Source organism: Phaethon lepturus, unplaced genomic scaffold, assembly GCF_000687285.1.
Source record: "Phaethon lepturus isolate BGI_N335 unplaced genomic scaffold, ASM68728v1 scaffold15028, whole genome shotgun sequence".
NCBI classification, from domain to species: Eukaryota; Metazoa; Chordata; class Aves; order Phaethontiformes; family Phaethontidae; genus Phaethon; species Phaethon lepturus.
In genome coordinates, this window is record NW_010555668.1 from 1 (window position 1) to 16,845 (window position 16,845).

Consider the following 16,845-nt stretch of genomic DNA (forward strand, 5'->3'; position numbering starts at 1 on the left):
CCGTCCTCACCCGTGGGGCTCCGTCATGTGTTGTGGGGGCTGTCGTTCTTGTGGATTTGTCTGGGGTTTTTTTTAAGGCTTTTTTTGTGTGTGTGTGCCCAAAGGTGATAGGGGTGATGCAGTGAGCTGGTTTCGCAGGGACTGGGTGCTGGTGGGGTCCCAGGTGATAGGGTCAGTCTGGCTCAGGGCTGTGGGTCTGCATGGGGGTCGTCAGCTGGCAGGAGGCTGACCCCACCAGGGAGCCAAGCCATCCTGGTCAGCACCACAGCGACAGCCGCCTGGTTGAAGGCAGTGTGCCAGGAGGCGGCGTAACAGGGAGCCCAGCTGGTGCCTCGCTCACTGGGGTGCTCCCTGAATGGAGTGGGGATTGCTGGCAGGCTGCTGGGCACCTGGGGTGTGGGTGGGCTGTCTGCACGAGCCTGAGTTCTGCCATGAATCCACCCATAGAGAGAGGCTGTGGAGGGTCAAAGTGTGTCTTTTACACAGCAGTGCTGTCAAGAAGCCATCCCAATCCTATATTTGTAAAGAAGGGCTTAGGTAACATAAACGGTGAAACAACACGTATCTCTGTGCAGCAGGAGGAAGCCCAGTGAGAAGGCCATCTTGTGCGGCAGCAACAGGCATGTAGAGGAAGCCATCTTGTGTGGCAGCAGGAGGCCGGTAGAGGCAGCCATCTTGTGGCTGCCATGCACAAGGGATGGGGAGGAGTGACATAGCACTGTAGCACCAGTTTACATACCTCACGCTTCTGTCAGGGGAAAGCAAAAAGTACTCAGGGCTCGGGGGATGTGAGTTGTCTACTCTCACCACAAAAGGAGATTCTGTGTCGAAATAAATACACAGCCAGGCTCTGGTACTGTCTACAGGGAGCCCCTGACTACGGTGGAATATGCACAGCAGGAAGGGATGTAGGAGCCATCTTCTCACCTGCAGGGAAAGGCCGAGCCCTGCTGGTGGAAGCAGAGTGCTGCCAGATCTGCAAGCGGTTGAGAGCACAGCACTGAGGCACGGGGGCCCTTGGCTGTTAGCAAATCTCCAAGCCTGTGCAAGGTTTGGAAAGTAGATCACACTTTTGGCTTGTATTTATGAAGAAATGTCATCACCTGATACTTCTTAATACCATTTTCCATGTGTCTGACACAAGGCTAGAGGTTATTTGTTTTTTTTATAATCCTGCTATGTGATTGACTGGCTGAATTGTTCAGTGCACAGTCCAGGAAACCAGGAAAGACTGGACATAATGGAGGAGATGCATCACAACAAGATAAAGTATTCATTATGTTGTCAGGAAATACATATTTCCAGCAACTTTTTGCTGGCTGTTTGGGAACAAATGGTGGCCTCAGCAGCCTGTCCTCCCTGAACCAAGGGAAGTTGGGGGGGATTCTTGGGCAGGCTTTGCCATAGCATTCCAGGAGATTTTAGGCTGGTCGCAGCTTGTCAACTACTAGGATATTTTGAGCTGAACACTGGAGTGAAAAAGGAGGGCTAAAGATAGAGAAGAAGCTGGGAAATAGGGAATAGAAGGTTTGAAAGAAGACACACGTACTTGATAATGAGTAGCTGTTTTCACAGTTGTGCAGAGTTTCTGACCTGCCATGCCCTCAGTGTTGTATCATGTAGCTTTACTGATCCCTGCTGGGAATGTGTGTGTGCCCTCCTCCCCCTCCCCCCATTTTATCCTTGGGGATCTTTGACTTTTCATTTTTGCTTAATGCTTAGAGGAACCCAAAAATCTCATAAAGAAATTTAATTGCCTTAGTTTAAAGTGAGAATTTGTCTCCACTTCCTGGGGCCAGGAGTTAAAAGACACTTGAAATAATTTTTTTTTTTCCAAACATTGTTTTACATGTCCAAAATATTTGTCCATTTTAGTAGCTGATGGGGAGGAGGAGCTGAATGGGTCCATTCCATAATGTTGCGATTTTTACATTTGCCCTAATTTTCAATTTGATCTGGCAGATTTAGTCTTCTTACCCTAATCTCTTTTGTACAATTAACAAAGTCCTAAAACAAGTTGCTATCGGCCATGGGAAGCTTAAAAGAATCTGCTCTGCAGATCCAGGCTAACCTGCCGAACGCTAGTGGGATTTCTTACCAGTAGGTGTAAAGTGAGTTATATGGTAGAGGTATGTGGTGGAGCTAACCTGCTGTTTTGCCTTCTGTCTGTGGCACAAGGCAGTTCGCTGGGTCCCTGTCTTTCACTCAAGTGCACTCCTGCAGTTTAAGGAAAAGACTGACTGAAGTAATTGATTCTTCAGGTTTGACAGTGACTGCTGTGAAGGACTTTGGGGAGTGGAACTTGGAAGCTGGAGCACTGGTGCTTGCAGATGGAGGCCTTTGTTGCATTGATGAGTTCAATAGTATCAAAGAACATGACAGAACCAGTATCCATGAAGCAATGGAGCAACAAACCATCAGTGTTGCAAAGGCAGGGTAAGTGGCATGTTAACGTATGTGATAAAACAACATAAGATGTTTCTCTTGTACTTACGAGGTGGAGGGAGGTTTGTCATGCTGACTAAATACATCTGTTTCCTTTCATGTACTTAATAGTTTTGTTCTCAGCATTATTCTTAAACTAGATGAGTCAACGTTTCAAAGGACAATGCACTGGACTGGAGGCTGCAAGCAATCAGAATAAATATATACCCTCTTCACTGTTGGGTTTTCAATCTACCACTGTAGGCTAGGGCACTTTCCTAAGAAGACTGGATGTTCTTTTTCTTGTCCTTTGCTGCGAGGACATATGATAATAATCATATGTGAAATGAGGAACTTTGTGAATTTTTTATAGGAACTCAGTGGGACTTAATTTCTCCAAAATCCAGTAATTCTGCATGGTAACAAAAGAAGACAAGAGAGATTTCCAGGCTGCTGAATTTTATATGTTGGGCATGGCATACATATAAATTCCTGCTTACTTTTGGTTTCTGGCTTTCTTTTTCAAAGTAGTGTGTGTTCAAATCTGCTATTTCCCCACCACCACTTTAAGCTTATATGTCATTCTGTCAGTCATATGCAGCCCTTGTCCTGGCCCAAATCATCTCCTGGCTGATATTGCTAAAATCTCTGCTTCTCAAAAGGCATCACCCTTTCCACATTCTTCCTTGTTGCCTTCAACCTGGTTCTTGCTCCAATCACATTTTCTCAGTTCCTCTAACTGATGATGTCCTTTCTTTATTCTGAGCATCTCCACTGAAGCTCTCTTTAGCCTCTTTGGCAGACAGCAGACAAGTAATGTCACTCTCACCTGGGAGATTACTAGCCTTTGCCAGTAATGCAGCTGGGGACAAATATTTGGAATCAACATGGTCCTATCTACTTAGTAAGATAGTGACATATTTTAGCCAGGTTCCTTGTTGCAGTTGTTTGGGTTTTGTAGACCCCAAAACACAGTTTGTGAACTTGCAGATATAGCCTCAATTGCTCACTTTTAAGGACTACATATAATAAGGATTTTTTGAGTAGTAACTTAGCACAGATAGGTTAAGCACTTTGTTAATTTAAGGTCTTATTTTGGTACATGGGAGATAAGGGGGTTTTTTCCCATTGGGTATAAGCTAATAGAAGATCTGTGGTCCTTTCTCTCAGTTACAGAAGGACTTTGGATGTGAGGCAGCAGTTTCTCAGGAGCTGACTAGAAATAGCTCAGTGACAAACCAAAGTTAGAATAATTCTGCTGCTGCCTTAACCGCAAAGATTACATTTGGTCCACTAGAATAAAAATAATCTCTCCCCACATCTAAAAACACATGCTAGGATAGCATGGTTAAGAGAGGAAAATGGCTATTTCCCTGGAGAAACAGTTGATACATCTGCTGTCATTGTCTGGTTGGGTTCATATTCATAACATGTTTGCATACAGGAATGAAACATATGTTTATATTACCTTTTATTTTGCTTTCTTAAAATGTGAGTTAAGCTAAAATGTTGATTTCCATAATGAAAAAGTGTTTCTATACTCTATAAATCAGCAAAGTAATATTTATTTCTGAAAAGTTATGTTGGTTTTCATCATTTAAGGACCTAGCTGTCTATAGAGATGAGTCCTGGCAATATTGTTTAGTTACTTTTGGTATCCTGATCATTGTCCTTCTGTCTAGCTGCTATTCTCTGACTGAGAAATGCTGCATATATAATATATATTAATAAAAAATTGTGTATCTTGTTCAGCTCTTATAGTCTTTCCAGGTAAGATGTGCTCCTTATAACATAAAAATGTGGTAACTTTTAACACTTTGGAATCATTTTCCCTACCCAATATAATTCAACCATAACGTTCATCATACTTTTCTCTAGCTTGGTGTGCAAGCTTAATACAAGGACAACCATCCTGGCAGCAACAAACCCAAAAGGCCATTATGACCCTAATGAGTCTGTCTCTGTCAACATAGCTCTTGGCAGTCCCCTGTTGAGCAGATTTGACCTGGTCTTAGTATTGTTAGATACAAAGAACGAGGAATGGGACCGCATCATTTCATCTTTCATCTTGCAAAATAAAGGTAAGAGTAGTCTTTTTAAATTATAAGGGTTTTTTTGTTCCCTTTTTTTTTAGTTATTTCCCCACCTTTCAGTTTAGTTTGTTCTTCCTGAGTCTTTTATATTAATTAGTTTTTACATTTTTGCTATGGTAGTTTCCTGCGGTATGGTTGTTTTTCAAGTAGGAATAAGACAGAGATCACTAATGAATTAATAGAGGTGAGCTGAGAATACTGTACTTTTAGTCTATATTACAATCGATAATTGTAATAATAATCGTAATCTGTTGATAATTTACAACAGATTTCAGCCCACACTGCTCGATAAGTGGATAGTTTCCATCTTGCGCCTTTACATTGCTTGATGTGCAGATTCTATATACCATGTAATTGTACATGCTGTTCATAGGAAACAATTCAGACAGAACAAATCTGAGCTGCATGTGCTGCAGGGCTCAAAGAATAGTGTTACCTATGTGGAGCTCTGTGCTCTGGAATTAGGGAAGGCAGTGTGATTTGACTTTAACCAGCCCCTTCTCCATCCGCTTCAGGAACATGGCTTTGGTCCCCATTAGGGAAGAAGTGGATAGAGAAAACTTCTTCAGCTAGCTTCCTTCCCTTCCCAAAATGTTTCGCTGCCAAAAATGTTCCAAACTTGGCAGGTAGCTTTTGGCTCCTACAAAGTAGGTAGAAGGGCCAGAGGAGGTACATACATTTATGTAGCATTTTACATTTTAAGTAATACTAGAGCACTTAGTACTGACTGTACTCTTTGGTGGGCAGTGAGTCTGACAGCAGTTCTGCTGAAATTACTGGAGGCTTTACTGTGGATTTTGGTAGGGGAGGACTTGAATGGTGTGTAAAATTCCACACTGGAATTTGGCCAAGTCCTTGAGGACCAGTGTACAGACAACCCAGTACGCCCCAAAAATACAGTAATATGTCTTTCATAGTCACCTCTCTATTTAACTGGAATTCTTAGGAAAAAGCTTGATATTTGTTGTTACAGAATTACTGACTAGGCAGTTGTCATGCAGGTTGCCCAAGCAAATCAGAAAAGCTCTGGAGCATGGAAAAGATGAAAACCTACTTCTGCCTTATAAAAAGTATACAGCCAAAATTGTCTGATGAGAGCAACCTGATCCTTGTACGCTACTATCAAATGCAGCGTCAGAGTGACTGCAGAAATGCAGCCCGAACTACCATTCGCTTATTAGAGAGTTTGATACGTCTTGCAGAAGGTAAGGCTGTGGCAATTCTATTTTTAGGCTAACAATTAACCTTTATAAGATGACTAGATCAGGAGTATAATTATAGCCAGTAAGCAGAGCACCAGCTTTTCCATAGCGGTTGGGATAGGTGATTCTTGTATTGTTTTATCTTTCTAATCTAGAGAAACTTTGGGTTGGAGATTTTGAATGTGGGAAAGGGTGTTACATTTAGATTATCAAAATGAGTTTTACTTTTGCCATTCTCACACCCATAATAAAAACTAAAACCACTGGAAGAAATCACATTTGAGAGAAAAATATCAGAAGTTTAGTGTCTTTATGAAAAGCAATCTCAGGATTTACTTTATTTCACTTGAGTCCTGGATTGCCATCCTACTCAGCCAAAGCAAAGGTATCAAGTATTTGCTTCTATGCTAAAATTAATGTAACATCAAAAATAACACTTTTTTTTTTCCTTAAGTATCAATAATCAGGTCTGTATTTTGCAATAGGACTTGAACATTTCCAACTCTGAGTTCAAGTCATATTTCATTTATAAGAACAAAAACAAAGGAAGCAGTAGGCTTCTGCCTTAACATGATTTTGTTTTATAAAATGGTGTATCGAATATTTTCAGGATGAATTTAAAAGAATGTACTGTATTTTTGTATAACAATAATAAATGTTCTTTATGCTTTTATGTGCCAGTCAACAATGTAGTGCTTCCTGCATCAGATGTTTATATTTTTCTCCATTTTGGGGGAAAAATTATTTAAGTGAAAGACATTTCTAATTTTTAGGGATTCACATGTTATATTTTCACATTCAGTGTTTCTTCCATTCTTATGCATTCACATGATTGGGCTTTTTCTCTCAAAGTATTATGTAGGTGGTATTAATTAACCTGCCTTCCTCTTGCTGAATAAGAACTGTGTGTGTTTCAACAGCCAGTTAGGAGGAGAGCTTCATGTGGTAAATTATTTGCATTATGTCTGTTTACAAAAATCAGTTTTGTTTTGCTGACTTAAGAAAGGAAAGGAAAAAAAAATAAAGCTATTGTAGAGAAAAGCATTTTAAATAATACTAACCTTGTGACACAGACCAGTCAGTGGAAGTCAAATCTTTTCTGACCTGTGATGAAAATTAGAGTAATTTTTTTACTTTATGGTGATGACACACACTTATATAGATGTGATATGGTACATCCCTATCTATATGTTTCATGTTACACTCCTTGTTATGATAACCAGTACTTTACATTTTTTAACTCTAGCATTTTGAGTATTTTTATTTGAACCGTCACTGTAGCTGTGATATGGAAGTCACATTACATTCTTTAGTAGTAAAACTAAATCTTCCAATTCCTGTTGACATTGACACTAAAATCAAAAGGATTATATTCATGTTTAAGTTAGGCCCATACACGAGTGTCTGAAGATCTGAAGAAATGTGAAGAAATATCCTGTCCCTTCTAGTACAAAAAATTGTTTTTTCACCTTGGTAATGCTTGCTTTCAATACCCATTTATTTTTGATAGCTCATGCCCGGCTGATGTTTAGGGATACTGTGACTTTGGAAGATGCTATAACTGTGGTATCGGTGATGGAATCTTCTATGCAGGTAAGGTTTCTTGCAGACATTGCCATTGCTGCAATAGCCCATTTAAGTGATTCAGTTTGTCATGTACATAGATACATGCTAGCTCCCTTCATGTCTTTGGAGGGGGTTTCATGCACTCATGGAGAGTAGGTCATCAGAGAACTTGGCAAGTCATTTTTAGTCCATCTTGATTATTAAAATCCTTAAACAGAGATTATACTGAAAAGTCTGGATTGGTCTTAAAGGCCTGATACCTTTTTTTATAGACTTTGCAGTCTAAATGAGGTTTTGGCATACTATTGTCTTTTGGTTATCTACATTTTAAAGACCTTTTGATCCAGAAACTGTGTCTGTATCGCTGTGCTTGATAGCCTCTGATGGGTTTTTGTTCCATGATGTTATCTTGTCACTCATTAACTAGGTATGAGAGAACCAAATCTTTTTTTTGGAGCAAGTTTCGAACAGTTGCCAAGACCTCCACTTTATTTTGCCATTAGATAATTTTAAAATATGTTGGTAGTGATACTAAAACTTTTAGAAGACTAATTTTACTCTGAGAAGTCCAAAGCTTTGGTTGCACTGAAAATTGTGAAAATTGTGCATTCCAATTATCACGTGGATTTGTGTAATGTTTCTATGTAAAAAGATATTGAAAAAATGTGGAAAGCTAGATTTTAGTTTACTGTAATATTATTAGGATGTTGAATGTAAAGAAAAAGCAACACATTTAGAATTAATAAAAGGAATGTGAATCTGATAGAAGCTTTTTAAAAATGGAAATGTGGAAAATAATATAGACACTATTACTGTTACTCTGAGCAACCTGATCTACTTGATGATGTCCCTGCTCATTGCAGGGGGGTTGGACTAGATGACCTTTAAAATTCCCTTCCAACACAGACTATTCTATGATTCTACTTCAGATAGAATATTTTTAAGGGAAATAGATCTTCACACTTCAGAGTAGAAAAAAAATTACTATAAGCAGATTATCTGAAGTTTTATGCATGGAGGTTTTTAGCCCGTCTGAAATATTTGGTTTTGGTTCTGTGAAAGATGGTGTACTCCACTGCACAGATGACTGGTCTGATCCAAAATGGCATTTCCTATGTTTCTATATAGGTTGATATGAGTATATTCAAATTAAAACAGTTTTATATAGCACCTGTAGCTGAATGGACCTTAAAGACCTTTGCAGGAGTAGCTAATACTCCTTTTTCAGAGATAAAGCTCTTCAGGATAGATACACAAAGTCACATATGGCAGGTAGGCACTTGTGATCTCCCTTGTTCTTTCAATGAGGGTTGAGAGACTAATTGCAGTTTGTGCCACAGATAACCTACTGCACAGTGTTGCAAATGGAATTTGTCTCAAAAATAATACAGGGCCTGAGCTTATTAAGTAGGAAAAGATTATTTAACTGTCTGCTGCAATTCATCTTGCATTGTTTTGAAGAGCTCAGCTTTTCAATGACAGCACTGCATCTAAGTTAAAATAAGAAGCTGCACTAATATATCCAGTTGAAACAGCAGAAAATATCACGTAAGTGTTCCTTAACTGTAATTAAACCTGTTATTAAATAGATGGGAATTTGATGGGACAGTGGTTTCAAAGCAATTTGGTTTGGGATATAAGAAATCTGAAATATGTAATTTTTTTTCACAACAGATCAAGAAGTGGAATGTATGTATATAATAATGAATGTGTATTGTTGTCTGTTCATCTCTCTACATCATCAGCACAAATAAATGTAAAAGAATTGTTTTAACTGTGGGTCACCTTCTCAAATTTATACAGCCCTGCCCTCAAGGGCTGCAGTTTGCATAACAAGCATCTATCTAATAAGAGTCAGTTAGAAATTTGCCTGAATTATGACTGCAGAAGACTACCTGGGAGTAGTTGGTATGCTCATCATATTCGCTCCATTTTTCACTGCTTATAAGCAAGTACACAAATGTGTTCATTTTTTCTAGGAGTCTGCAAACTTGAGATCTGCTATTTAAGGCCAAATTTTACCTTCTTCCTGAAAGGTATATATGAATCACTGAAACAGTTTCTTTTTGAAGGAAGTGATTTATTTGTTTTAGCAAAAAAATAGAAGTCGTGTAAAAGTTTATTTTCAGAAGTTGATTCCTTCTCTAGAAAAAAAAAAACCACTTTATGTATAGATACATCCTGTGTTTCCTGCCTAATCGTCAGTCTGAAGCATGAGGTTGTAAATGGGGAAATATCAGTGTCATTCTTGAATGATTGGCTGCCACCTTTCAGCTCAGCAAACTCTGTCTTCAACATTGTCTTTGCAACTTCTACAAAAATATTATTATTCTTGCCAGTATAAAATCAAAGTTCACAGTTCTAAGGTCAGTATTCAGATACTTCTTGTGAGCCCTCTTGGGAAAAGAGGACTATGACATTTTCATCACCATCCTAGTTCATTGGGGTTTTTTGTTTATTTAATCCTCTAATTCACCTTTATTTTCTCTTTCCTACTTTGTCTTCATAAGCATATTCTAATCCTCCCTGGCTTGATCTTTCCTTCGCCTCATTTCCTCTATGTTAACATTGTCTCCCTCCTTCTCTCGGTCATGTTTGCATCCTTATTTTATTCCCTTTCCAACCCCTCTCCTTTTACTCCCTTTTTACATTTTGTCTTCCCACCCTTTGGCACTTTTACACCCTTCCTTTCTGCTAACTTTCCCTGGAATACTTTGTTTTTTCACTCTCTCTGTTCTAGATCCTCTGCCCTCAGTTCCACAGCGTGTGGATTTGTCACTTGGCTACCTTGCTGTACTCAAAATGATATCTCAGCGTCTCAGAGGGGCAGATATCTCAGAGATGTAAGCACCAGCATAGGAATGAAACTTCACAGATAACTTAAATTCAGTCCCATCCCACTTATAATTTCACACACACATAGAAAAACATTTAAAAGAAGCTCATTGTGATGGCCAAGTTAAGCACTGAAAAGTCAGTGAGGGCAAGACATAATTGTACCCCTTGGACATAGATCTCAAGATATATAATCATGTATTCCTTTTTTTTTTTCCATTGGATCCTTAGGTCATAGGTTGACAGTACTCAAGCCAAAAGCAACTATCCTTTGTCAGTGTTTTGCTCAATGTTTTGTTTATTACCTGCTCTTCTGAAGGTAGAACTCCCAATTTCTTCATATGTTTCTCTGTGGAATTAATCTCCAGTGTATTTGAGTATTTCAGAAATATCAATTCAGTTATCTTCACACAGTCCTTGTGAAGTGATGGGATGGTGCTACTCCTGTTCTATGATATGGAGCTGAATTATGCACGACAGAGAAGAAATTGTCCACTAGAGCATACTCCATGAGAGATTGTTAGGGCCCCAGTTTCAGAGTAGTAGCACTTTGAGTGAGCACATTTCCTGTTAACTGTGGTTTCCTTCTGTGCACACACCACATCAGGATCCCAGTTACAGATTTAGTGCCTTTCAAAACCTTCGCTTAACTGGCTCATTCTGAATCACAAGAACTGGAACTTAGTGTCAGAAATAGAATCTAGTTCTCCTTGGCTGCTTTTAACTGTCCTAGCCAAGAGACTGGGCTTTCCTTTCTTACAGTCCCTGCCTCATTAACTATGAACCTTCCAGTCCTTGAAATAAATAGAGCAGAGTGTTTCTGCAACAACCTTTTCCATGACTACACACTAATGCTTCTATGTGGAACAGATCTACCATGTTCCTGAAGTGATATGCAAAAAAAAAACCCCAAGTGATAACTTCAATGGGATGCATTAATGGTTGCATGAACAGCCTTAGTTTTAGCACTGTGTAGTTTTAGAGGGATTTAAGTAGCCACCAGAATGATGTTTTTTCAATGTGATTTTTTTTAATACAAAAATTTAAAATTTCAGAATGGAAGAACCAGAAATTGCCACAGATGAAAATGTGTGGTCCATGTGATGCTGTATGTAGCAACTTCTGGTTCTAGAGACTCTGTTGACTTTTGCTGTTGCTTTCATGGCTCTTGATATGCATCTTGTTCATTAGTTGTATTGAGCTTTGTAGATTAGACAGCAGTAGTAAATGCTAGCTAATCTGTGGCAAAAGAGGTGGTTTGTGGCGTGTTTTTTTTTTTCCAAAGAGCAATTAACTACGTTATTTGTTGTGGAACAAATCACTTTGTGCAGATGCTCTGTTCAAAACAAAAACTACTTAATTTCTCACAAGGCACAGCAAAATTGTTCTCTGGAATTATTCCTGAATAGTTAGTTACTCTTAGAGAGCTATTCAGAAATATTTTTGCTGGTCAATTTACCCTGTGTTGACAAGCCTTAATACCCAGGTCTTTCCATTAAATAATTAGGCAAAGCTAATGAAAACTTTTAGCAGTCAGAACTTCTTCAGTTATAAAAGTTGCTCACATGGGCAGAATTTTTGCAAGGTATTTGCAAAATTTCTTTAATCCTAATTTCCATTTTTAGTCATGACATTCTCAAGCCTTAGGTGGACTTTTGATTTTTTGTATAAATAAAAACAAACCAGTACAAGTAAATTGCAGGCTTGATCATATAATTGCTTCATGTGTATGAACAACTTTGCCAGTGTGAGCAGACCTAATAGGATTATTTGTTTGAATACAGTTACTCAGTAAATATTTGCTACCTTAAGCTTTAAAATATCTAAGGGAGAATTTTGTATAAAATGGTCTCTGCTGTTTAAATTTGGTGTTGAATAATAAAGGTAGCTTCCTATTTTTTTCTTATCTCTTTGGTAACATAGGGGGGTGCACTTCTCGGAGGCATCAATGCCTTACACACCTCATTTCCAGAAAATCCAATGGCGCAGTACCGAACACAGTGTGAACTCATATTGGAACGACTGGAGCTGCAAGATCTTCTGTGCAAAGAGCTGCAAAGACTTGACAGGTTATAGTATGCAAAGTAACAAAATGATAGAATAGCAAAAAAGAATTGGTTGACAATAATATCTGGAGAGCGTCTAAAAATAGAATCTGACATTGGGAAGGGACTTTTTCTTTAGAGGACATGGATAAGCAGGGAGATTGTTTTAAAGTAGCACTCTGAGATCAGCACAAGATAATTTCTTGCTCTGGGTTATGGAATTTACAAAGAATTTAAGAACATTTTAATCAGTTCCAAACCGATATCTCAATTCTATGATCAGATAAGTTTCAGCAGAGCTTCTTACGGTCAAAATGCCAGATTCTGTAGCTCAGAAAATAATTTTATATAACCTTTTGTAACTTGCTTGGTAAAATACAGCAGATCTGCTTCATATTTTTTAAGCCTTCTTTTGTGTTGGGATTGTCAGGATCCTTCCCTTTCTCTTAATGGAAAATATAAGCCTGAATCAAAGTTCTGTTCTTTTAGGTGATTTTTCTTTTTTACACAATGGATTTTACATTGTCTCTTCTCTAGTTTTCAGCTCACTGCAATAATCTTTGGAAAGTCTATTTGCTGTTATTAATAGAAAACTTTTAATGTACTGAGGCTGAGAGTAAAACACTAGGATTGTGAGGAAATAAAATTAAAAAAAAAAACCATTTGTTTCCTGAAATTAGATTAGGCTCTAAAGAAACTTGTACTTTCTTATTGTTAAAGGAAGATAAATGATTAATGTTATCAAAGCTAATGGATTAAGAACAGCTGGGAAAATACACTTTTTCCTTTAAATATTTTTCAGACTTATTTTGTAACTCTTAGTAAGGACATCTTAAATAATCACAGAGGCAATAAAAGCAGATGAAGGTGGGATATCTCCAACAGACAGAAAAAAGCTAGTTTTAAAACAACAGAGGTGTTTGTAAGAGATCATAGATGTATAGGATGGGATGGGAGATAGATCTGTGTTTGTCCTTCCTGGCAGGGGTTTGTGTTATCTGCTCCAAAGGCCTGCTAATGAAGAGGATTTTCCATTGCCATTGGGTAGTCTGTTCCATTATTGCTCCATCCTAATGCTCATAAAGGTTTTCCCAATATCCCACTGAATCCCCTATGCTGCAAATTAAGCTGATTTCTTCTTCCCCTTCTTAAGCAGCTTAGAGAATACTAAATGCATGTCCTCTTTAAAACAACCTATTCTGTAGTAGAAGGCTTGTCCCATGCATTCCCCCTAAACTGTATTTCAATAAAACAAGCATGTATCTTTCAGCCCTTCTTGATGAGTTAGATCATTTCTGCTACTTCCCATCAAAATTTTAAGAATAAGCTTATTAGTAAATAATGATAATGATGATTCTAAAAGATACATGTCAGTACAGTGTTTTCTCTCTCATATAGCAGAGGAGAATAGAATTATAATGCATAGGAATAATTTCACCTACACTAATGCAGTCATTTTCAGGATAGAATGTGGCTTCTCTTCACTCATGGTTAGAATCACTATTTAGCGAAAAGTAGAATGCTGTCTCCCTTGGAAATTACATGTTTAGGCACAATAGACAGAACATCAGCTATACAGCGATCGGAGGGAACCCTCATGCTAGCATCTCTATTGTTTTGGAGGGCCCTGAGAATATTAACAGCCACAGACAGTGATAATTAAGTTTTATAGGTGATCTGAGATGCTTTCACTGTGTCATGTGGAGTTTTTGACGTGTTGGGTCCATAGTGATTGTGAGAGAAAACCACCATTAACCACTATTCAAAGTAATACCAAGATTTTCCATTCTAATACCTTGTTTGAGGCTTTGTCTTGCTCAGGGTAAAATCTAATGAAGTTCCTCTTCTAGAAGATATACTTACAGAGTATGTAATCCCTAAGGGGCTCTAGCAATGGCTGTAAGTAGTGCAAACCTCTTTGTTTGGGATCTTTTTGGTTTTGTTTGGTTCCCCAAGGAAATGATGTTTAGGTGGTTGCTTTCTCTGTCCATCTGCCTATCTTCTACTGGGGACCCTAAATTCCACCATTTACGGTAGAAGGTGCTGAAAGGTCACAGACTGCAACACCAGCTTTTGGAGCTATATGTGAAACTTAATAATGCACTTTTGTGACCTCTATTATTTGTAACTTTTCACCATTCATACATATTAAGCATCACTAATGCAATAAAGAAAAAAATTAAAAATAAATTACTATTAACTTTTTTTTTTCATTCCATAGATTACAAAAGGAGAATTCACACCAGCTGCAGCCTGAAGAGACAAGTTTCAGTACTACTACAAGATGCTCGAACAACGATACATTTGGGCAGTCAAAGCAAATGTCTCAGTCAGAACCTTCAGATCAGCAAGAGAATAACTCCAGGCAACAGCCTTCTTTGCCCGAAGGCAACTGTGAAGGGGGTATACATTTAGAACCTTTATGCAACCTGGCACATGGCAATAACAAAAATACAAAGCACTTGATTAAACATAGCGAGAGAGGTGGTGATGGCAGCCTGGCATGGTTTGACAGCCTGGAGGAGAGCAACACTGATGCTGAAGACACTTTTCAGAAAAAGTCTCCAGTGCCCAAGGTATCTCCAAATAACTTGCCTTCAAAAACCCTGTGTAAAACATCCTGTTCTGAAGAAAGAAGTGCTTCAAAACCAAGGAAGGGAAATGGAATGAGCGAGTCACCAGCAACTGTGAATCTACATGCTCCTTTGGAACAGGACAAAGTGTCCAAGATAGGCAGGAAAAGGACTGAAGAACACAACTGTTTTTCTTCAGAAGCAAATAGTCAAGATCCAGCATCACCAAATGCTAGTGTGCAGGATTTAGTTATTACACAACGCGTTTCTAAAAGGTGGCAGAGATTGCACACAGAGAAATCACATAAATTCTTTACAAGTACACAGGACCCTGAGGTAAAGGCCCTTCCTTCAGTATTACTTGCATCTGGCCTGCCAGATCTTTCAGGTGATGCAGATTCTGTGTTAGGGGAGGAGAACAGCGTATCTGTAGCAGCAAAAACTGCAACAATTTCCATGAGAAAACTAAGTAAAGGTCAAGTAGTGAAGGAAACAAAGGTAGTAAGTTCCCATGTGCCAGCAATCTTTGACAGTGAAAGTCCTCCAGCAGCTAAACTAGCTAAATTTTCTTTCAGACCAAGGACAAAACTTGATCATTCTTCAGAGAAGAAAAATGAAGAGTTTTCTCTTTTTCAGACTGAAACTATTTTTAAGCCTGGAGAGCAGCTCCAGGGAGAGCAGCTGCCAGAAGAATGCTGCCCCCCTGAGAAATGCAAGATGACATTAACTTGCTTAGGAAAAAATAGTTTGGAAAAACAGTCAATTGATAATAAAGGGAGAGAAGAGCACCATGATCAGGCCTTAGGGAGGGAGATCAGAGGAAGTGCAACAATACGCTCTGATACCAGTTTTGGTGCTGTGTCATCACGCACTGAAAGGAAAAGGGAGGGAGAGGAGAAGGTTGGTGGCCCAAGCACAGGGAAGGTGCGCCCCAGCACATTAGCCAAACTGTTGACATTCTCCTTTGCATCATGTCCTGAGTCAAAATTGGAAACCCCACCTACGATTAAGATGGACACTAGCAAGGAAAGCCATAGCCCATTGCTGAAGGTGCATGTGAGCAATCCTAGCAGAAGGAAGAGTTTTGCATTGGGAAATGCTAGTAAAGCCAATGTGGCCACACAGAAATCTCTCTTCTCGATAGCAGAGCTAGATGATGCTGCATTGGATTTTGATTGGATTGAAGAGGTTAGGAAAAATCCAAGCACGTAACATGTATATCTTCCAAATTACTTAACATATAGTTCTTCTGAATGTCCGTCCTTCTATCAATTGTATCCATAGTTTACAAAGCATTTAAAAATAATCATCCTGGACCTCTGTTGATACCAATGAACACACTTTCTTTAAGACCCACGCACTTTACATCAGCTAAGGAGTGCATATACTGCAGGCCTGCCATGGCTTTTAGTTTTCTAAAGTCTTCCCAAAACTACTTATATTGGTTGACTTTTGCCTGATGTAACTTGAAGACTTGTAAGGTTATGTTCATATATCCAGAGTATAGTGAATCTTGCAGAAGAGCAAATTTAATTGACTTATCCTTGATTTCATGTAATGGTTAGAACTAGGTGTGATTCAGATTGTCCTTCAAAATGGCTATGCCGCTTTACAAAAATGATGCTAAAGCTATGTCATTGTATTTTGTTCACTATATAAATGGTTTGTCTCCACATAATTAGCAATATTGTGACTTATCATCATGCTGTGGTATTTCTGTTTTACCAGTATCATGACAGTTTTGCTGCATTTCTTGTTACTATGCTCCTTGTCACACTGCTGATGTTGAAGACACAGATTGAAAGCTTTTTGTTTCTGTTTTTTTTTATTTCAATTTTAAATACACTGGTTTGGGTATCTGTGTCTGTATTCTGGGTCATTTTATCAAAACCCAACTCTGTAATAAATGTACAGTTCTTCAATGCAGAGAGAACAAATTTCAGGTGATTGAATGGGAGTCCTCAGTAACCAGGGTAACTTTAATGCAGGCATTAAGCCCTGGCATATAAACTACACTTCAAACCTAGCAGCATAGTGAAGAGTTACCCTAGTGTAAGACTCAGATAATGTTTACTTGAGTATTTTAATGGTGATTAGAGTTTTACTG

General features: G+C 38.6%; 1 protein-coding gene across 1 annotated transcript; it reads left to right on the plus strand.

Annotated features, from left to right (window-relative positions):
• The first annotated feature begins 2,029 nt into the window (after positions 1 to 2,029).
• On the plus strand, positions 2,030 to 15,950 carry LOC104624796 (DNA helicase MCM9-like). The gene is made up of 7 exons (XM_010292252.1): positions 2,030 to 2,100; positions 2,224 to 2,436; positions 4,303 to 4,505; positions 5,519 to 5,722; positions 7,230 to 7,312; positions 12,044 to 12,189; positions 14,387 to 15,950. The coding sequence occupies exons 1-7, from the start codon at positions 2,030 to 2,032 to the stop codon at positions 15,948 to 15,950; spliced, it is 2,484 nt and encodes an 827-aa protein (XP_010290554.1).
• Positions 15,951 to 16,845: the final 895 nt, after the last annotated feature.

What these genes read in the sequence shown, in the direction of transcription:
- LOC104624796 (XM_010292252.1), top strand. Translation starts at nt 2,030, where the DNA reads ATGGGAAGCTTAAAAGAATCTGCTCTGCAGATCCAGGCTAACCTGCCG. An exon ending in TTTCATCTTGCAAAATAAAG is followed by an intron (nt 4,506 to 5,518) that starts GTAAGAGTAGTC and finishes GTTGTCATGCAG; the next exon opens with GTTGCCCAAGCAAATCAGAA. An exon ending in TTTGATACGTCTTGCAGAAG is followed by an intron (nt 5,723 to 7,229) that starts GTAAGGCTGTGG and finishes TATTTTTGATAG; the next exon opens with CTCATGCCCGGCTGATGTTT.